Source organism: Cydia fagiglandana, chromosome 27 (genome assembly GCF_963556715.1).
Source record: "Cydia fagiglandana chromosome 27, ilCydFagi1.1, whole genome shotgun sequence".
NCBI lineage: Eukaryota > Metazoa > Arthropoda > Insecta > Lepidoptera > Tortricidae > Cydia > Cydia fagiglandana.
In genome coordinates this window covers 9,111,745-9,135,881 of record NC_085958.1, presented here as the reverse complement: position 1 = coordinate 9,135,881, position 24,137 = coordinate 9,111,745, and the positions used below count along the sequence as shown (strand labels likewise).

The 24,137-nt window shown below is 36.5% G+C and overlaps 1 protein-coding gene across 1 annotated transcript; it reads left to right on the top strand.

Annotated features, from left to right (window-relative positions):
• Positions 1–1,101: 1,101 nt before the first annotated feature.
• On the top strand, positions 1,102–9,583 carry LOC134677823 (uncharacterized). The gene is made up of 7 exons (XM_063536250.1): positions 1,102–1,273; positions 2,794–2,919; positions 3,649–3,978; positions 4,470–4,661; positions 6,089–6,137; positions 6,761–8,022; positions 9,450–9,583. Exons 1-7 carry the CDS (start codon positions 1,138–1,140, stop codon positions 9,581–9,583), a joined length of 2,229 nt encoding a protein of 742 aa, XP_063392320.1. The 5' UTR covers positions 1,102–1,137.
• Positions 9,584–24,137: the final 14,554 nt, after the last annotated feature.

Here is a 24,137-nt window from a genome sequence, read left to right as displayed (position 1 = left end):
GTTCCGTACATAAGTCCGACTCACGCTTGACTGCACATTTCTAAAAGGTTTTCCTGTCATGTCATCTATAGGTAAAGACCTATTTTGAGTATTTTTTTCAAAATTTTAGCCCCAGTAGTTTCGGAGATAAACGGGGGGGGGGGGATGGTAATTTTTGGCTATTTTCTTAAATAAGTTCGAACCTATGTATTTTAAAATTATACATAAATATGTCCATCTTTAGGTCACTAATTTACATATAAGTATGTACCAAATTTCAACTTAATTGGTTCAGTAGTTTCCGAGAAAATAGGCTGTGACAGACGGACAGACAGACAGACGCACGAGTGATCCTATAAGGGTTCCGTTTTTTTCCTTTTGAGGTACGGAACCCTAAAAAGTGTCACGTTGTGGACAAATTTCCATGGTAACGTTGTGGACAGATCTCCATGGTTTATAAAATTGTTGATGTATTGTTATTATTTTCGCTTGTGTGTAAATTCAATGTTGACGTGTAAAAGTGCCCTTGTGGCCTATTTGCTGCATAAATGTTGATGCTGGATGTTGGTAACGTTTCGGCCACGTTTTCTTATGACCTTATCACTCAAAATTATCATCCGGCAGCTGACTTTACAGACAACCATATTTTTTTCACCTCAGCAGCTCGAACAAGGGTACTTTGCTTCTTAAAAACAGTGAGCAAAATGCGATTTTGCTCACTGAGTCATTTTGTCTCACTCAGTGAGCAAAATCGCATTTTGCTCACTGAGTGAGACAACATGAGTGAGCAAAATCGCATTTTGCTCACTGAGTGAGACAAAATGTCATTCGAGTGACCTTTATAGTCAAATGTCATTTCAACATGCGGGGTCTAATACAAGTTCGATATACTTAGGTTCTATTATCTCTGTCCCTCTAGGTATGTTCTCACTGCTTAGGGTGAAAAATTTTGTGTACTACACGAGATCAAAGTTACATCTCGTGCGCTTTTGAATCCCTTACTACGCTCAACATTCTAAATTAGATTATCTATTATAGAATCTTTCGCTTGCACGGGACTCAAAATAAGCACTCGAAGAAAATCAAACTTTGATCTCTTGTTGTACAAATAACTACTTTATTTTTGCCGGCAGAACTTGCCTCCACCCTGTATACCCGATGTCACGATGCGACTGCGAAGGCGTGTTCTACAGGGTGTTCTGCGTCAGTCTGCTGGTCACCGCCTTCACGTTCACCGTCATTCTGACACACGTTTTCGTTGACATTGACAACTTACTCAGCAAGAGGGAGAGAGGTAATTACTATTATACCGGGTGTGGCCTGTAACACGAGCAAATAATTAATAAATGGATCGTACTCCTCAAACGATGACACTTTTGTTCAACAACTTTTAAAAATTATGAAGTATTTAAAGTCCCAATTTTTCATACAAAATAAATATTATCTTCAATGGACGCCATCGCCACGCCATCATTGTGATTGGCGTTGCTTGTCACGTCTTAAACATAACAAAATTCGCAATACATTGCGTCTTAGAATAAACTTTAAAGTGTATTAAAAATTAAACCACAAGTTATTTTTAAAAGTTGCTGAACAAATGTTGGTCAGTATGAGGAGTACAGCCTACAGTTCAATTTTTTGCTCGTACAATCACAGGCCACACCCGGTATTTCCAGTGGGGAGTCACTCCTAACTTCGGGCAAACCTTGCTCCGCTCGGCTCAGCATTGCTCCGAGCAATTATTAGGGTTGGCAGCACTTGACGTCCTTTTTGTGTGCACGACCTCGGATAAGATAATGAGCCAGGGGTCGTACAAAAAGTGCGGATGACGTCAAACCACTTATAGGATGATTTCAAATAGTATTTTTGATTTTCATAAACAATTATCACTTATCATTTATCAACCTCTTTATTAAACGATATCGCCACTTGAAATGAGTAAGTACGTTTTTGACTGACACATTGTCAATCAGATGAACAATAAATTGACTTCGTTATTGTTTAGCTATTGTATCATCACGATTATATTTAGCTAAAATTTATATTTACTAATGTATAAGAAAACGCTCTAAATGTCATCTTTACTCGAATATTGTGGCAATTTTCCGTTTTTTGAGGTACGTGAATCGGAAGTTTAAATACAAACTCAAACATCATCCTGTGTGCAAGATTACGTCATTTTTACGTCATCTGCACTTTTTGTCCGACCCCTGGATAATGACTTGAATTTTTACAACCCTAAATAGCCTTACCCTAAAAATTCATTTAAATTAAAACAAATTTACTTAAGTTATTGTGTATCAAACTATCCTTTGATAGTTCAGCTTAAAAACATCGATATGCTTGGGACGTGCCCCTAGCCTGCCGTGTGTTCCAAGTTGAATGTAAAGCCCCCTCCAGACTATGCGCGTGAATCGCGGGCGAAGCCGCGAACGCGAGTGTGGGTTGATTTCGCTGTCCGCGAAAATCGACGCCACACTCGCGTTCGCGGCTTCGCGCCGCGATTCGCGCACGAGTGTGGAGGAGGCTTAAGAACTTAACTTCGCTTCGCTGGCTCGTTCGATAATAGTTATTTACGATAGGTACAAGTGCGGAAAAGAGGAAATTCGAAACGAGTGGCGATAAATTAAAACACGACCGAAGGGAGTATTTTAAATCGACGCTAGTTGCAAATTACCTATTCGCACGTGTATCGTACAACGTTTTACAGTACATATGGCCCTTTAAAATTTGACATACGCACGAAAAGTGCTATTTTATGCACTAGTGCGGGAATAGGACCATAAATTTTTATTTATTTATTATATATTTCAGAATCAACAGAGAACGTAGGAGTAATAGAACACGTCACAGATAATAATGAAGCTACGACAGATATACCGGACTATTACATTGGAGTTGACAACGACGGGGGACGCTACAGAAAAAAGAGGTCTTTAGGTAAGACTGTTTTTTAATCTATAGTTCGTTTTTTTTAGCATTAGAAATAAGGTAAACAATCTTGATGTGTCTTTTAATTGAAAAACACATTTTAAAAATAAGTTACGGCAAATATGTAACAATTATGAATCTAATACGTTCATTTTTATTCTTCTGCTTTCATAAGTAATAGTTTTTGATTTTTAAAAAGCGTTTTTCAATTAAAAGACATGTCAAGATCGCTTACCTTTTTGCACGTTCTTTCTAATGCTAAAAAAAACGAACTATAAATTGGAGCCTGTCCAGAAGGACGAAAAAAAAATTAATCCAAATTGAGTATTTGGCTGAATTTAAAATAAATTATTTTACACCATGCACGAAATAAAGCACTCGAAGATTAATAGAGAAACGTAGACAGCAGTTGATTTTAGACACAATTTTTATTTTAAATCCGTATTAAAACTATAAAGAGTAGGTAATTTGATTGTGACGTCACTTGCTAGTGTTTCATATAAATTCCATAGGAGCAAAATCGTTTTGACAGTTCGAAAAAAGAAACTGATTTGACTAATTCATCCACTTTCCTGTGATATATAGTCTCTCAACAGTTTTACTTCATATAACAATATTTGTTTGAATTTGAACTTTAATTGCAGTCAATAGAGTTGAATATTATAACAATCATAAATATGGTGAAAGGTTAAAAATAGATACCTAGATTTTAATTTGAAATTGTAATTGTAATTTCAGACTCCGACAATTACTTCCTTAGAATAAACAGTCCAAAAACCAAAAGCTATCTAACTAACAAGCTAGCCACATTACTAGAGGTGTTAGACGATGAAGATTCAGACATAACAACGCCGAAACCAGATAATGGCAACATTTACATCAAAACAGTAAAACAAAAGAATAATATAGAAATTAATAACCTACAATCGGAAAAACAGAGGGGTGAAGATATCGTATATTTGGCGTTACATAAAATGTTGCAAGGAATCGGACATGTAAATATGTATGAATTGATTGAAAAAATTAAGGCGCTGGTTAGGAATTTCAAGCGTGGAGACGGTCAGAAAGGTAAGCATAACATATATGAAACTAATAGAAAATAATGATAAGGGAATAAGAACATTTTCAATTTTTCACAAACAGATGGGTGGATCAGCTATTTTACGTTGTTATTATGTACCGGAGACAAAAAAATATTTTTGGTAAATTTAAATGGTATTAAAATTGGGGATTTACGGGTCGTCCAAGGAACGTAACCATAGCAACAATTAACAAGAGAGAGTGAATTCACTCATATAAATCATATAATAATCTGATAATAGTATCGATCTTTATACGTACAATATTTTCAGATTTTTTTTTTAATTTTTTTTTATTCGTTTTAGGGGTAACAAACAGCTATAAAATACAGTGTTACATTTAGCAGTAGAATTAAAATTAACTTAATGCATAACCAACGACATTATCCACGGATTACAACAAAATTATACAATGGTTGGCACAAAAAAGGGAAACTGATAATTATTTGATGTACATTGTAGGTACCTACTTATTTACAGATAATGAACATGCAGAGACTAATGGAGAATTTTACTCAGAAACTACACCAAAAGAAATAATCGTGAATGAGCAGCAAAATCTGGTTAATGAAATGAAATACAAATTTAATAAGGCACTACGGGGTGTAAATGCCTTCGATACTACAGAGGCTGACAACGAAACAGGAACTAAAACTTCGAGACATAGTAAACGTTAGTAATAAGACATATTATAAGGTGGTGGTACTAGTGCTCGACATGCTAATGCCCCTTCCTGCCACCTCTATTGACAAAATATCGTTGAAAACGTCGGAAAAAATCAAATGATTTTTTTGGGAATTTATGAAATTTTCGCTTTTTCCGTATTTTTCGGATTTTTAAAGAAAAAAACCAATAAGTCATTATAATGCCACAACTGAACAGACACCGATCTGATGTCAATGGCAAAGTAAGTCTATATTCACCTACTCACCAGTATTAAGAAAAATAACCGATTGAAACCTGTTTAAATCGTTTTTTTTTCGGAAAATTTGAAGCGGGAGATCTCATGGTTTTTGTCCGTAAATATCCGAAAAAACGAGCCGTTTGGAAAGAAACGGATTTTTTTCCGGAAATTTTCAACGCTAATTGACAACCAATACCACCACCTTATTCCTTAGTGTAATATATGTCCATCCTATAAATTATGTACATCATCATCATCATTAACTTAAGAGTTATTCTCATGACGATGGAGTATCTTCCAGCTTTCCCTATCTTGCGCCAGCTCTTTTGATTTTTTGATATTACACGGACCCTACTTTTTCTTTGACTTGCTCTAAAAAGCTGCGTCTGGGTTTTCCTCTACCCCGCTTGCATCCTATCCGGGCCTCCAGGATAGTTTTAAAGAAGTCGTGTCGTATTAAGTGTCCAATTATTTTTCGGCGTCTATTTTTAATAGCGTCCTACGCTACGTTTGCCGATAGTAACGTAGAACGTAGCGTAGGACGCCCTCAGACTAGATGGAGCGACGACCTTCGCAAGGCGGCTGGCAAGAGCTGGATCAGAGATGCCGCAAACCGTGCTCAATGGCGTGCAATGAGGCCTAGGTCCAGCAGTGGACGAGAGTAGGCTGATGATGATGATGATGATGATTTTCAATAGTGTTCTAGATACCCCTATATATTTATATTCTTTGTCTTTCTAATACCTTGTTGTATAAGTTGTTGCATTTGTCAAACTCTTTTCAGTTTCTCCCCTACTCAAAGGTTAACTGGAAGAAATCCCTCACAGGGATTAAGCTTTTTCATATTGTTAGTTACCATTTATTATATTTATGTGTATTTATGCAAATTTAATAAAAAAAAAGGGTTCATTTGCTTTACTGAGGTTAAATTCACTTGGTTGGTACTTAAATAATAAATAAATCCATATGGAAAAGTTTTGGAAACTTCTTATATTTTTGCATAAGATCACAATGCACGTTTCCTTTGTTTCCTGTGAAATTTTCCTGAAATTTCCGAGAACTTGCAACTTTTTGGAAACTTTCCACGACATCTGTATAAATAACCACGCAAGCTTGAAATCGTATATTAAGTAAATATTTAGTTTTCGTTTTTATTGCTTATTTGTTTTTAAGATTTGTAAATTGTTATTTTCAGATCCAGCATATATATTAGTCGATATAAAACAAGACGATAAAAAGGAGGCGTAAGTCAGAATTTAATATTCTTCAAACAATGTTCACTGTGGTTGTATTACAATCTCCCACTAAATGTACATCAGTAGCTATAGTTCGTTTTTTTAGCATTAACTAGAAATAAGGTAAACAATCTTGATGTGTCTTTTAATTGAAAAACACATTTTAAAAATAAGTTACGGCAAATATGTAACAATTATGCATCTAATACGATCATTTATATTCTTCTGCTTTCATAAGTAATAGTTTTTGGTTTTTAAAAAGCGTTTTTCAATTAAAAGACATGTCAAGATCGGTTACCTTCTTCCAAGTTCTTTCTTATGCTAAAAAATAACGAACTATAGGGGCATTATCTCTGAAAAGGGACCTTATTGTCGATGGCGCTTACGCCGCACAGCGTCGCGCGGCATTGTATTTATATCGGAGCATCATTAATAATGGCGTTAGCGCCATCGACAATAAGCTCCCTTTTCATAGATAACGCCACATAGGTCTTATCTCTGGGGAAACGCGTATTTTTGAGTTTTTATATGTTTTCTGAGCAAAGTTCGGTTTCCCAAATATTTTATACATAAATTACTATAACTATTATAACTTAAAATGGACAAAAAACTTAAATTACTGTTTGTTGCAGGAGTTCAAATGGAGGTTTTCAAGGCATCATCAAATTTATATACAATGGAAAACCAATTAAAATCAGAAGCGAAGACAGTTCTGAACCAACAACAACAACTCCTGTAACAACAACTACAACAACAACAACAATGAAAACGAATAAGAAAACGGTACAAAACACAATAAAAAATGACGTCGAAGATTTCGCTGGTGTCTTAAAAAATACGTTTAAAAATAGACACCTGCCAGATAACTACTTAAAAACAATTACAATGGAGTATCTTAAAAAGTTTGAAAAATCTAACGACACTATGTCAGCGATTGAAAAGAAAAAAATACGAATAAAAAGAAACGTAGAATCTTATGAGAAAAAAACTGAATCACCACACGGTCACACAAAGGACGATGATGAACTTTTTGTAGAAATAGAAACGCACTTCGATAAGAGTGGACTAAAAGGAGAGAAAAAACGAAAGTTAGTAATGAGTCTTATCGAAAAAATACAGAACGCTATTCATTCAAGTCGTGAAAATACGCCAATCACGCACGCCAATAAGCAAGATGTCAGGAATCAACGTGAACCGTTATTAAAAAGAATCCAAACTCCACTTGGTCATGAAACGGTAACAAGCCTTCCGGTTCAACCTATCGCAAGTCACTCAAGTATATATAGGGCTGTGGATCCTATTAGCAAATCTACGCCACTAGTAGACCCACTTGTAGCTGATCAAAACGGTGAAACATGGAAAAAACATTATACTAAACCAAAATTCCTTAGTAGTTCAAAATCTATAAATTCGGCTGAATTAAATCAAGTAGTGGTTGATTATACAAAAGATATCAGATATCCCGCAGTTGGTAAAAGGATCCAACTTCCTTTATCGATAGATTCGAGTCCAGAAAATATAAATGTAGATGACCTTGGTAAATTACAGCTTCTTTTTAAAGACATAGAAGGCACAGGGTTCTCTATTGGCTATAATCAGTATGTAGATCAGGTACCAGATCCAGAAAGTATTAAATTATTCCACGGAATTGAAAATATAGTAAAAAAGTATTACCAGAAGAATGATAATCTTGACCAAGGAGACCACGAGGGTGACTACGAAATATATGGACAGGAATTGAAAAAACGTGAGGTCAACAATCATGAGGCACCTCTACGAACAAAAAGATTTGTTATGAACAGACAAAATATTAGACAGTCTGTTAAAAAAGTTAACGACAACCATTACCGATCTTTCAATACCTATAAAGAGATACATGATATTTATAAAAGAAGTACTGAATTTCGAGGAGATAATAATATACAAGGCATTATTTTTAAAGGAAAAGGAAGATCTTCTATAATGAACCGGAATAGAAAAAGGCGCTCTGTCGCCCTCCAGACGATTATGAATTCCAATAAAAAGATGAGACTCAAATACAAATATTTAAATACAAATGCATTTCCGCGACATCTCAACAAAAGAAACTACGGAAAGAGCAAACGCAGTAAACGGCAAGTAGATAAAACTGGATTAGTGAGTGAAAATACTAACATGTTCATAGTTTCTGATGATGTCTATAATGATAACATTGCAAAACCAGATTTATTTATTATTAAAGTAATGAAATCGAACCAAGAAAATCCTCGTCTTAAAAATGAAAATCTTTTTCAACCAAGCAACGAACCATTCAGATCACGTATTTCAGGAATAAAAAAACCGGATGCGCATATTACAAATCCTATGTTTATTAAAAGCACGTCAAAAGATTTTATACAAATACAAAAAAATAAAGAAAGAAATAAAAGACAACTTCATACATTAAGAATAATCGACAGAGATATGGGTCAAAGAAACTCTGATATATATGCAAACCAAAGAATAATAGCTGAACTAGATGGACCACAAATAGTAAACAGCGAAAATGATGAAAAGGTCGACTATCATATTAGCACGTTGAATAATATACCAAATATGTACAAAGAACCAGTAAATTTTGATCATAATACTTTTATATTCTCAAATAAAAATCCGACATGGGAACGAATGATAGAAAATCCACTCATGGCAAAATATCCTCATATTTTTACCGATACTGAGACCATAGAAGACCGCTCATACTTAAAAAAACAGAAGTCATACTTAAGAAGTAAAGAATCTAATACTCCTCTTGATAAAGAAGATATGTATCAGTCTTCAAACGTGCAAGACTTATTACATGCTGTCGTGCCATCACATAAGAATAATTACAAAGTTAGTATAAGACTAATACCTCGCGAGAATAACAATTATACAGATTATACAAAAAATGGGTTTAAAGAAATTCACACTAGCATTAATAAGTCTTATAACAAAAGTGGTTTACTATATTCATCACAAGTTAATTTTACCGAAATTTCTAAAGTAGAAATGCCTAATGATAACATAAATAGAACCCATATTTGCAATCAGCATTTGAATACAACAACACCAAACATAAATGAAACTAAGAATCCCATACAAATAGAAAGTCTTAGAAATAATTCCCTGATTCACAAACAGGATAATAATAACGAAACAAATGAAAGTTTTACAACAGAATCTAATGTAGAAATGAATTTATTGGATATTATTATACCGTCGAGTCCACGTAAAATATTTCATTTAAGCGTTGCTGATTTAGGCAAGCTACTTTGCAACACGTTATATTCACAAAATTCAGAGAAGCCATCCACAACACAGACAGAAAATTATACACAAAAGACGACAACTATGCCAACTACGACTACAACAACTACTACTACTATAAAACCGACGACAACGGCGACGACTATCAAAGAGGAAAAACATTCTACTCCCACCACAACGACTGTTGATCCTTTAAAGATAAAACTTCTGAAAGCAATGTCACAGAATCAACAATTGACAAGCCATATATTGGATCGAATAGACCAAAACACTGACATTTTACAACAATACCTATCAAAAATTTCTAGTGAAATAGCTAAGCTACCTGACATTTATACTACCACTACAACTACGACTGAAAAAATCCCTGTCACACAAAAAGTTAGTATAAAACCAGCAGGAACGCATCAACTAAATGTCATAAATCCATCACCTGTGCTGAAAAACCGTATAAAGATTGACAGAAGGGCGGATATACCCATAAGTCAAGCCAGTAATACTAACGATCCAAGACGAAAAGGACAAGCAAAATATTTTATGGATACAATTTTTTTAAATAAGACAACTGTGCCGCATGAGTCAAATGTTAGAAATCGACTAGATGAAGAAAAAACAAGTAAGCTCAATGCAGATTTAATTTCGAATATCAATTCGGACCTATCACAGGCGTTCGATAACAACCATATTTATAATAATATGAATAACAACGCAATTGTACAAAATAACTCCACTCACTACTAACACAAGTGTGACGCGTGCCATATTTTGTATATAATTTGTAGTTTGCATGTTTTGTACTAATTTTTTAATAAATAATTAATAATACATGTGTCAAATTTTCTTTACTTGTTATTAACACAAGGATGTGCCTCGAAAATTATGATAGGAAATGTAAAATCAATTATTTCAGCCAGTCGACTACAAAATTAAGAAATCAGTCTGTCACAGACACTATCAGTATCAGTAGTTACAGCCAGTAGTAGCAGTAGTAGTAGTAGTAGTAGTCAGTAGTAGCAGTAGTTCTATCAGTGTGTACTTGCTTAAAAACTCGATAACAACCTTCAAATCAAGAGTGAACAGGCACCTTCTGGGCGAGCTCGCTCCATCGTAGGCCACGTCTACGCCTCGGCTAGTCTGTGGCCATGAGTAAGCCCATTCATAAAAAAAAAAAAACATTTGCTGGTAACAGCCGGCCTAGCCAAGGTTACAATCGCTATCGCTTCGACAACGAAAAGCATTATGTCTCTCTATCACTCTTCCGTATTAGTGTGACAGTGACAGTTGCGTTTCGATCGCTACGGAGCGTAAGCGATTGGCATCTTGGCTACGCGGCCTGAACCTCTAGTGTAAATTTCATTCGATAGCGTGACGAGCGTTCGCGTTTGCGTTATGTCTATTAAATTTTTGTATGGGATTTAGAACAGCGCGCCAAGCGGGACGTTATTATGGAAACTCAAAATCCCGTAAAAAATATGTTTCACGGAAACTCTTACGTCACGTCACGCTATCGAATGAAATTTAAACTAGGGGTGATATCATACGTTAAAAAACCGGGCAAGTGCGAGTCGGACTCGAGCACGAAGGGTTCCGTACCACAATGCAAAAAAAAAACAAAAAAAAAGCAAAAAGAAACGGTCACCCATCCAAGTACTGACCACTTCCGACGTTGCTTAACTTTGGTCAAAAATCACGTTTGTTGTATGGGAGCCCCATTTAAATCTTTATTTTATTCTGTTTTTAGTATTTGTTGTTATAGCGGCAACAGAAATACATCATCTGTGAAAATTTCAACTGTCTAGCTATCACGGTTCGTGAGATACAGCCTGGTGACAGACGGACGGACGGACGGACGGACAGCGAAGTCTTAGTAATAGGGTCCCGTTTTACCCTTTGGGTACGGAACCCTAAAAACTAATCAACAGCTTGTAAAAATACTTATGAAAAGTACCTAGAGTCGGACCAAGAATAGTCTGCAGCGAATTTGATAGCCCACGCAGTGAAAAGTGTTATTTTAAACGTCAAACTTCTATGAAATTATAACGTATAAAGGACACTTGCACTGCGTGGGCTATTAAATCCACTGCAGACTTTTTTGGTCCGACTCTACTTTTACCTAGAAGTAGCTAAAAAGTACCTACTTTTACTTACAAGTACCTATACAAAAGTATCCAATGTTGGTATTTTGATTTTAAAAATGATACCTACTTTTGAACACTAAGTTATTTGAACATTTTGTTTTCGTTACTATAATCCCTACCTATACTTAATTTAAAAAAAATCTTGGTGCGCTGTAGACAGACATATTATGTGCCATTTTTAACAAAAAGGGTACTTACCTATTTCCTTTCCATATTACTTCAATCTGAAATCAACCTTATCGGCATCCGACAATGTGGTACCTTTCGTTTCAAAACGTCACATATATTAGAGAGCAAAACGAAAATACAAAAACGTACCGTTACGACTATAATCGAAAATAAATAAAATACTAATATTTTCGCCTAAGAATAAAACCAAAACAAAAAATGTAACTCAGCCAATACTCTGTACCTTTAGGTATTTAAATAAATGTAAACAAACAATTTGTACATTTTCGGGTAGTTTTAACATTTATTGGTTAAACAACCAAATACAAAACCGCCTGGATCAGTCACTGAACGACCTGACTTTAACCTACATTATTTGATCGTGTAATGTTTTCATCTACCCTCATCTGGTTTACTTTTATACAGAGTATAACTAAAGATACAGAGTATAGAAACATAATAAATCCCGTAAAAACACATAAAATGAATCATATAGCAGCAAAAGCATAAAACACTGAACACAACGGCTATCTCTTTACAGAAAATAAAATAAATAAACTCAAAGAACACAGGAAAGCGTTTGACACAGTACAAACATCGCTATCACCATACTATAAACGAAAACACGAAAACACAAAAATGATGAAACACAAAGAACACAGTAAAGCGTTTGACACAGATCTGCAGACATCAATAACGCCAAACTATAAACGAAAACACGAAAAAAATAGAATAATGAAAGACAAAGAACACAGAAAAGCGTTTGACACAGTACATACATCGGTAACACCATGCTATAAACGACACGAAAAAACGAGAATAAAGAGAGAAGAAAGTGAAGAAGGCAAAGAAAGCGAAGAAAGCGAAAAAAGCGAAGAAAGCGAAAATACAACAGAAAATACAACAGAAGATACAACAGAAGATTCAACAGAAGATACAACAGAAGATACAATAGAAGATACAACAGAAAATACAATAGAAGCAACAACAGAGAATATATCATATGCGCGTAAAGAATTCAGGAGAATATTGAAAGAAATAAGATTAGCATGGACAACTTTTTGGAACCACCAAATCTTTTATATAATACGAGCCATCCAGAGAGAGCTACGAAACTTGGGGCCGATTAAGAAATGGTATCCGACGAAGGACTTCTTAGTAGATTATTGGCATAATAAGTTTGATTGGAAGGGGAAACCGGAGGCCGAGAGGGCGATCGCTAGATCATATGTGTTGATGATCAAACATGTATATGGGTAAGATCCATCATAAGTACTAGACTTAAAGTGACATTCCATTTCCAACTGCAGCTGCAATACTGTTCTTTTTCTATGGCAATTGATAATGACAGCGACGCGTTTCCATAGTAAAATGAACAGTATTGCAGTTGCAGTTGGAAATGGAATGTCACTCTTATATCGACCGGGATATGAACCATGACATAGAGAAACATAGTAAAACAAGAGTGCTCACTCCATATATCAGTTTTGGTACCAAAAATATTAGTATTTTCATAGTCGACATCTAGCATCGAGTAGCGGAATTATCAGTACTTTAGGTAGTACTGTCAAGATAAGATAAAGATAAAAGATAAAAAATAGTTTATTCAAGTAGGCATATTACAATGCGCTTATGAACGTCAAATAAACCTTTACCGGCTCCAACCGTACACCTCTGCCCCGAGAAGATTTAAATCCCCCCTCAATTGGAGGAGGGTATCCCAATATGGGACCGGCAACAAACTCGGCGGGACACATCTTTTCAAAACATTATTACATCTTATAATTAACATGCATTACGAGTAATTAAGAAAAATACAATTTAAATTACTATAGAATTCATGCAATTATACTCAGTGAGTACATAACTTTATAGAATTTGATATAAAAAATAAACATATATGTACATGAAATCACAAATACGTAGCTCTTTCAGAAAACATATCAAATCTTACAAAAGGAAAAGAAATTAAAATCAATAAAAGAAATGAGAATACATATTATATGAATCTGACTGATTATTATGGTTATGAGATGCTTTCATACAATTTGATGTGCTTTCTTACCTGAGCTGAGTCACCTTTAACTCTACACATAAGTGACAATAGATGTAGCACCGACCGGAAACTCTAATCTCAAAAACATAAGACTTTCTGGTCGGCGCTACATCTATTGTCACCTGACAGTACTACTACTACTTAAAGTACTGATAATTCCGCTACTCGATGCTATAGTTCGTTTTTTTTAGCATTAGAAAGAACTTGCAAGAAGGTAAGCGATCTTGGCATGTCTTTTAATTGAAAAACGCTTTTTAAAAACTAAAAACTATTACTTATGAAAGCAGAAGAATATAAATGATCGTATTAGATTCATAATTGTTACATATTTGCCGTAACTTATTTTTAAAATGTGTTTTTCAATTAAAAGACACATCAAGATTGTTTACCTTTTTTCTAATGCTAAAAAAAACGAGGTATAGACGTCGACTATGAAAGTACTTATATTTTTGGTACCAAAACGGGTGTATGAAATGAGCACTCTTGTTTTTATGTTTCTCTATGACCGTGATTACCTTTTGTATTGTTTTCGAGCTCCTGTGGCCTATTTTATAAAGCTACAAGTTACAATTTACAAGCGGAAGTCTCTTTCTCACCCTATGTATTAGAACGAGACTTCCGCTTGTAAATTGTAGCTTTATAGCTTTTTTTAGTAGCTTGATATTTCGACTCAGTTACTCGTACTTGCTTCTTCACCGGTAACTGAGCGGCTACTGCGAAAACCGAAATTCGCAAATTGCGGGGATCTTTCTCTTTTATCCAACGAAGGCGTAATTAGAGTGACAGAGAAAAATCCCCGCAATTTGCGAACTTCGATTTTCGCGGTTATAGCCCTGATGATGGATGGGTGTCAAAGTTGTGTAGACCGCGCTCGGCGCAGTGCAGCGCCATCTGTTTTGGATGTCAAACTACACACGGACACGTATTTTTCTTTCTCTCCTCTCTATATATCTAATAATAATATTTACAGTGGGTACATCTGGTTTTCCATTACGACGCCCTGTGCTATAATAAGCACATTACGTAACTACATCGAAAATTTTAAAGGATGTATCTACCGACACTAAAACGTACGATACACATGCGAATAGGTACTTAATTCGCAACTCGCGTCGATTTAAAACACTCCCGTGTTTTAATATTCGCCACTTGTCGCGAATTTCCTATGTTTCGCACTTGTATCGTGAATAACTATTATAAGTATTTTTTTTTTCAGATTTCAACTACGGTATGAAGATTTGATACCAGTATATTACTCTTATTTGAAAGCTGATAGAGTCAACTAATTTAAAGAATGGAGTCCCAGCGCGCATAAGTTGTTCGCAGAAATCGCGAAGCGTCTGGTTGACGTAACTGGTGACCGAAGAGCTGGCGGCTACCTCGCACAACGTATCAGTATTGCGACACAGCGGGGAAATGCCGCCAGCATCCTTGGTACAATGCCTCAGGGGCCTATTTTAGATTTAAGCTAGTTATTAATTTCGTTTAGTTGTACCACTGTATATATATTGTATGTATGTAAATAAATGATGTTATATTGGATTGGAGTAAAAAAAAAAAGAATTGATGAAGCAGATCGTTTTCACATTGCCCGGTCCGGTTGGATTGGATGTCGGATGTGGGATAGTAGAAGTAAAATATAAGACATATGTTTCTCTGTACATATATATGTATTAAATTAACTTTAAATTTGTTTATACGTGCCTTTGAAAAAAAAAATGTTCGTACAAAATAATAAAAATATTGAAAAAAAAACTTAATTTCATATCTCTGGGAACCGCCTTGAAAAAACCAACCCAATGAATGCCACAAAATTTTATACCTTTATACAAGCAATTATTGTGTTGTATATTTCGGGGACCTCGGAAACGGCTCTAACGATATCGATGAAATTTGCTTTAAGTATGGGGGTTTTCGGGGGCGAAAAAACCATCTAGCTATATCTTATTTCTGGGACAACGCGTATTTTTGAGTTTTTATATATTTTCCGAGCAAAAGTCGGTCATTCATCATCATCATCATTTCAGCCTATATAAGTACGTCCCACTGCTGAGCACAGGCCGCCTCTCATGCGCGAGAGGGCTTGGGCTATAGTCCCCACGCTAGCCCAGTGCGGATTGGGGACTTCACATACACCTTTGAATTTCTTCGCAAATGTATGCATCAGGTTTCCTCACGATGTTTTCCTTCGCCGAAAAGCTAGTGGTAAATATCAAATGATATTTCGTACATAAGTTCCGAAAAACTCATTGGTACGAGCCAGGATCTGAACCCGCGACCTCCGGATTGAAAGTCAGACGTCATATCCACTCGGCCACCACTGCTTCAAAGTCGGTCGCCCACTAATAATTTTTATATACCTTAAAATGAGGTGAGTAGGGATTACGAGGGCAGTTTGGTTATGAATGGGGTGAGAAGGGATGGTAGGGGGTGAAATGGTATTTTTAGACCAGAGTTATCACATTGTTACGTAAATACTTTATTCTCTTGAGAAGTCAAGCTGTTATAATATTGTGTCAATTCTAGCAATTGTCCCATCTCACTCAATTCCTGTCCCCCCTAACCCCGACAATGGGTGACCTGCGATTTCCTACTATTTTATGTTTATCGTTGAGGCAGGTTGAGGTATGAAATGAAACGACAGATTCTTCTTGTACAATAAAGAATTTACCACTACTGAATACTACTACTAAAACTAAAGTTCATATTTCTGGAACACTTTTCAAGTACATAAATCAACGTGCCAAATAAACTTTATTTTATTATTAATATTTTAGTTTCTTTTAGTAGTACCACTGTATATATCTTGTTTGTAAATGGAATAAGTTTATTGATAAGGTAGAAAATAAATAAATGATTTTGCAATCAAATAAACTTGTATAGATGGTTGAACTTGGGATTTGTCCAAACTCACCCCATTTTACGGTACCATTTTTTAATCTGTGACTGGCTAGTCACGATATTCAAATTTAGAATTTTAAGCCCGCTGTCAAATGGAACGCGGTGCGCAATCGGCATTCGATTCGATTAGAGGCAGCGATCGAGTGTAGATATTTAATTGTAAAACTAGCTGAAATATATTTGCACACAGAAGAAACCGTATTTTTATGCCCACAGCGTCCTCCCATTTAGGTGGTCCCCATTTACAGTACCCCAACCCTATCCCTGTCCCTTGTCCAGTCCCTTTCCCGTCGTAAAGCATCATAATATTCTTTTTAGGGTTCCGTACCTCAAAAGGAAAAAACGGAACCCTTATAGGCTTATAGGATCACTCGTGCGTCTGTCTGTCCGTCTGTCACAGCCTATTAAGTTGAAATTTAGTACACATATGTATGTTTGTGACCCAAAGATGGACATGTAACGTAAACAAATTAACTTTAAACATGGGGACCACTTTTGGGGGGTAAATGAGAAAATTACAAAATAAAGTTTTTCAAAATATATCGTGCTACACATCAAATGAAAGAGCTCATTGTGAGAATCTCAAATAGTTTTTTTTTTTATAATTTTAGAATAAATAGTTTAGCAGTAATTCCCACCCCCCCCCCCTTATCTCCGAAACCACTGGGTCTAAAATTTTGAAAAAAATACATGAAATAGGTCTTTATTTAAGGGGCCCACTGATTATCAGTCCGCCGGACGGTATCGGCCTGTGAGTTGTTCGGAATTGTCAAAATTTTGTTCTAACTGATAGGCCGATACCGTCCGGCGGACTGATAATCTGTGGGTCCCTTTACTTATAGATGACAGGAAAACCTATTAGAAATGTACAGTCAAGCGTGAGTCGGACTTAATTACTCAGCTTTTGATATTCGATGAACATATCTAACAATGATTCATTTGTTATCTTCTTACCTATTAACCAATGACCTATCCGGACATTAGGTGACCGCAACCATTCATGTACCTATGCTTAATCATCATTAATGACTGGGAAATGTAGTAGTCATTAATGACGAAAGGATTGAGTTCACTAGGCTAATACTACGGAATGCCTTTGTACTTCTTCTTGGCGTTTTCCTGCATTTTGCCACGCTCATGGGAGCCTGGGGTCCGCTTGACAACTAATCCCATTATTTGATGTAGACACTACTTTTTACGAAAGCGACTGCCATCTGACCTTCCAACCCAGAGGGTACACTAGGCCGTATTGGGGATTAGTCCGGTTTCCTCACGATGTTTTCCTTCACCGAAAAGCGACTGGCAAATATCAAATGATATTTCGTACATAGGTAAGTTCCGAAAAACTCATTGGTGCGAGCCGGGGTTAGAACCCGCGATCTCCGGATTGAAAGTAGCACGCTCTTACCGCTGGGCCACCAGCGCTTTTTTTTTTAGAAAAACCGAGAAAAGTCTGCAGTGATTTTGATAACCCCACGCAGTGCAAGTGTCATTTTAAAAGTCAAACTTCTTTAAAATTTGACTTATTATCACTTGTGCTATCAAAATCGTTGCAGACTTATCTTGGTCTAACTATATCTTAATAAAGGATGACTCACGTTAGACCGGGCCGTGTCCGGGCCGGAGCTTCCGGTGCATCGTTTTCTATGAAAAGCGTCACGTGATCGCCTGTCATGTCATAAAAAATTAGGCCCCGGAAGCTCCGGGCCGGACACGGCCCGGACTAACGCGAGTCATCCTTAATGCATTGAATCACAGACAGACAAAATCATTCTAATGACTATTAAGTATCGTAAGATAAAGCCGTAGAGATAAAAATTCAATTAATTCTAGTATATAAAGTGAGGTTTAAGGTGTTATCTCACAAATTAACTTACTTTTCCAAATATGAAGACACTACTGGTGAGTTCTGTGTTCTATATTTAAATTAAATCAATCAAAACATTTTCCAAATAGAGTAAGCGCCTCTTGCACCATCCCACTAACCCGGGGTTAACCGGTTAAACCTAGGTTACCATGGTTACCAGTACAATTTGACACTGGGTTAACGGTTTAAGCAGTAACTTAACGGTGTTTAAGCGGCTTGTCAGTTGTTCGGAACTGTCAAAATTTTGTTCTAACCGACAGGCCGATACCGTCCGGCGGACTGTTAATCAGTGGGCCCATTTCGACTAATAAAATCTGTAACAATTTTGACAGCACACGCAGGGCAAGTGTTATTTAATGGGCATTTTCACTTAAAAGAGTAACAATACTTTTTTTCGAAAATTCTACTTAATACTTACTTTTGGGTTATTTCTACTCAAAATCACGAGGATTATCGTTTAAAAAAGAAAAAAAGAAATCTCCCAAAAAGATGTCAGTTTAGTAAGGCATTTTCACATACATTTTGTATGGACCGTTACAAAACTGACACCCAATATTGGTATGAGTAACTGGGGACACTTTTTTTTGTCTCATTCAACTCGTGATTCCGAGTCTAAATAACCCAAAAGTTGATGGTTTTTCGAAAAAGTAAATAGTAATTTTTTTTTCTGAAAACCCCCTTAAGGTGACAGTCCATTTCCAATGACAGCAGCACTACCATGGAAATTGACAATAACACCGACGCGTGTTAATAACGCGTGAAATTGAATGTTATCCTACGCCATAATTTCATAGAAGTTGACGTTTAGAATTTAACGTTAACACTAGGGTGGAATATAGTATTTTCCAGAATAAGGCATCAAAAATATAGTAAATTAAAAAAAAAAATAGTACTTTTAGATAAAATAATAAACATGGGTGTAATTTACGTTTAATCGAAAATATTTTAGCGTGACGTACAGATAGCCACGTTAACTAGGGTTGCCAACCGTACTATATTATATAGTATTGTACTATACAGGGTGATTCAGGAGACGTGAGCAGGACTAACACTGCGTATTTCGTAAATTATAAGCAGCTGTCTCGTATCAGTATTAGTGAGGTTAACGTTAATTTTCTAGTCATGTTGAAAAAAAAAGTTATTAATTTATTTACGATATGCGTGGTCACCCTAAAATTAGAATACTAAACCATATACTAAACTACCGATATTCTGTGTCAAATTGAATGTCATCACTGTCATCACGGACTGGTTACTTTTGAAAACTCGCATCTCACTCAAGTTTGACAGTTTATTTTTTTCGTAACAAAATGTTGTCATTATGGTTAATGAGGTTTTATGTTTATTAATTAGGTCTAGTAGGGTGACCATGATTGTACAGAATTAAATTTGCTCTCACCAAAAAGTTAAAAAATAGGAAAAAGTGTGGTTGTTTCACATAAACACGATGGTGATCGATCAATTATGAGTTACTGAGTGTGCAGGATTAGTCCTGCTCACGTCTCATGAATCACCCTGTATAGTACAATACTATATAATATAGTACGGTTGGCAACCCTAGTTAACACTGGCACTGCGTGTGCTATCGAAATCGTTGCAGGCTTTTCTTAGTCTAACTTTGGTAACTTTGGTTTTGGTTGGTTTGGTTTGGTGGTTAGTGTAAATCTCATTGGATACCGTAACGTGAACACAGAATAAATAATAGTACTAGGTACAGAAGACTCACTCTCTAACAAAACGCGTTGGCTAATAGGTATGTTCTCACTGCTTAGGGTGAAAAAAATTGTGTACTACACGAGATCAAAGTTATTTACATCTGCGCTTTTGAGTCCCTTACCACGCTCAAGATTCTAAATTAGATTCACGAGCGTAGCGAGTATTATAGAATCTTTCGCTTGCACGGGACCAGGCGTGGCTCACTCCGCGATTTCGTCGCTTTGCTACAGGTAGATAAAGATAAGATAAAAAATAGTTTATTCAAGTAGGCATATTACAATGCGCTTATGAACGTCAAATAAATCTTTACCGGCTCCAACCGTACACCTCTGCCCCGAGAAGATTTAAATCCCCCCTCAATTGGAGGAGGGTATCCCAATATGGGACCGGCAACAAACTCGGCGGGACACATCTTTTCAAAACATTATTACATCTTATAATTAACATGCATTACGAGTAATTAAGGAAAATACAATTTAAATTACTATAGGATTCATGCAATTATACTCAGTGAGTACATAACTTTATAGAATTTGATATAAAAAATAAACATATATGTACATGAAATCACAAATACGTAGCTCTTTCAGAAAACATATCAAATCTTACAAAAGCTAAAAGTACATCCGTTCGACCCCAATTTTGGGGTTTGCCATAAGCCGCGCGTGGCGCTGTCGCCACCTAGCGGCCATATCTGTGCTGATCGTGACAGACGCATTTTGTTAGAGAGTCTTCTGTACCTAGTACTATTATTTATTCTGTGACGGGACTCAAAATAAGCACTCGAAGAAATATCAAACTTTGATCTCTTGTTAAATGACCTCTAATTTAATACAGTTGAAGATAATGATGTTTTTGTTTTGTTATTTCTAGGTATCATGGGGGCTCTTACTATTTGGAGTAAGTCTGAATTCAGGGCATTATATCCGGCAAGCAGAGGCCGAGGTAAGAACTATCCCTAATTAAAATCAGTTTTACACACGAGAAGACTAAACTAACTTATATATATATATCTATAAAATAAAACTAAATTAAAACTAAAGTTGCTTAAAGTTAATAAAACTAAATTGAAACTTAGTATTAGTTACTAAATAAAATTAAAATACATGTAAGAAATTTGGCCTCTTTGTCATGGTGCCGAGAACGCTGGCAGCATTTCCCCGCTGCATTGCAATGCTAATAAAATAGACACAAGAATAGACATTGAACTAAAGGATGACTCACTCAGACCGGGCCGTGTCCGGGCCGGAGCTTCCGGTGCTTACTTTTCCATGACAGAGGTGATCCCGTGATGCTTTCCGTAGAAATCAATGCCCCGGAAGCTTTCATCTTTTCACGTTTTCTTTGGAAAGCATCACGTGATCACCTGTCATGTCATAGAAAAGTAAGCGCCGTAAGCTCCGGCCCGGACACGGCCCGGTCTAACGTGAGTCATCCTTTACGAGCCATACCTTTAGCCTATTACTCGAGTAGATGGCGACACTTTTTGATATTTAACACACACACACACAAGGATCAAAGTCAAATGGTGTTCTAAAAGTATTAATCATCTGTCGAAAGATGGCAGTAAAAGTGTGACTACAAAATTTATTGTGACTACGCCTATACCGGGTGTGGCCTGTAACACGAGCAAATAATTAAAACATAGATTGTACTCATCAAACTGTCACCGTTTGAAATTTGCTTTTGAACAGCAAATTTTAAAAATTATGTAGTATTTAGAGTCTCTATTTTTCATAGAAAATAAATATTACCTACAATGGACGCTATCGCCACGCCATATCATTGTGATTGACGTTGCTTGTCTGTCACGCCTTAAACATAACAAAATTCGCAATAAGTTGAGTCTTAGAATAAACTTTAAAGTGCATTAAAAATCAAAGCACAAGTAATTAGGGTTCCGTACCCAAAGGGTAAAACGGGACCCTATTACTAAGACTTCGCTGTCCGTCCGTCCGTCCGTCCGTCCGTCTGTCACCAGGCTGTATCTCACGAACCGTGATAGCTAGATAGTTGAAATTTTCACAGATGATGTATTTCTGTTGCCGCTATAACAACAAATACTAAAAACAGATTAAAATAAAGATTTAAATGGGGCTCCCATACAACAAACGTGATTTTTGACCAAAGTTATGCAACGTCGGGAGTGGTCAGTACTTGGATGGGTGACCGTTTTTATTTTGTTTTTTTTTTTGCATTATGGTACGGAACCCTTCGTGCGCGAGTCCGACTCGCACTTGCCCAGTTTTTTTTAAAAGTCGCTGAACAAATGTCGGTCAGTATGAGGAGTACAGCCTACAGTTTAATTTTTTGCTCATATTACAGGTCACACCCGGTATACAACATTCTCTTTGATTTGAAGTAATGATAACTCAATGACGATAGATAGCTTATTATTCAAGTATTTTCAGGATGCCCACAGCGTATATCAGGTTAAGGACGATTCGTCTGGTGTCAGCTTTGTAAACCCGAAGGTTGACAAGCGGACGCTGCGCGAGATCCTGTACTATCACATCATTGAACGGCCTCGCGAAGTAAGTGCAACAATCTTAGTGTGTAAAAAAATTATAGAATGTTATCTTCCGTCAATAAATAATTTTACATTACAAATAATCACGCCTATTTCCCGGAGGGGTAGGCAGAGACCACGGATTTCCACTTGCTACGATCCTGACATACCTCTTTCGCTTCCTTCGCATTCATAACATTCCTCATACACGCTCGCCGGTTTAGGGTGCTCTTGACCTGGCCTTTCTTCAGGATTTCCCCGATCTGATCAGAGAAAATCCGCCGAGGTCTACCCCTTCCAACTCCCACTTCCAATTCTCCTTCATACACTCTCTTTGTCAGCCTTCTTTCACTCATTCTTTTCACATGTCCAAATAAATAATTTTGTATTAAACAAAACAATATTTTAAAGAAAAAAAATCTACCTGTTTTCAGGAACCGGCCGTCACTGAGCGCTCGTTCACCAATAGCCACGGCTACCAGTTCTTCGATCTAGCATCATTGCTTGAAGACCCATACGACACTCATGAGGATGAAGATGACGGCAGCTATGTGGAACAGACGGACGGAGAGGATGACCAGGCTGGGGACAGTGAGAACGAAGAGGTAATAGGGTATCTTCTTCTTCTTACTTCCATTAGTCCCAGTTCTATCTGGGGTAGGGCCTCCTTGTACGGCGGCGCCAGGACGCTCTATCCTGGGTTGGCATAGGGGTTAGATTCTGGGCTTTCATTTCCCTCTTGATACTGGAAAATCATGTGACGGCAGGTCTTCCTCTTCCCAGGGGTTTTGTGGGGATATTTAGGACGGACTTCATTGGGAAACTATCATCTCGTCTCATAATGTGGCCGCACCATCTAAGCCTACTTTCCTTTACTTTGTCAGTAATAGGGGCCACTCCAAAAGATCCTCTCACGTGCTCATTGCGTATTCTATCAAGACGGGTAACACCGACTGCCCAGCGCAGCATAAAAGAGGTATACTGTATAGGGTAGGGTAGGTTAGGGTAGGGTATACTGTATTTAATAGTTATTTTCAACAAATAACTATTGTTTTACAAGGGGGCAAAGTTGTTGTTTAACCGCTCGTGCTAATATTGATACCCGAGCAAGCGAAAGATTCCAAAATTGAACCACGAGCGTAGCGAGTGGTTCGGAAAATGGAATCTTGAGCGTTGCGAGGGTTTCAAAGCACGAGGGTTAAACAAAATTTGCCCCCGAGTGAAACACAAAATTTTTCACCACACCAACCCGAAGCAAATATTAAATGTAAAATATCAAACAAAATCAAACCAAATCATCCAAATGAATGTTATTAAATATTTATCATCCAAAATCATCATTTAAAAGTCAATTCTACTAAGAAAACAACTCAAAATTTGCATTTGA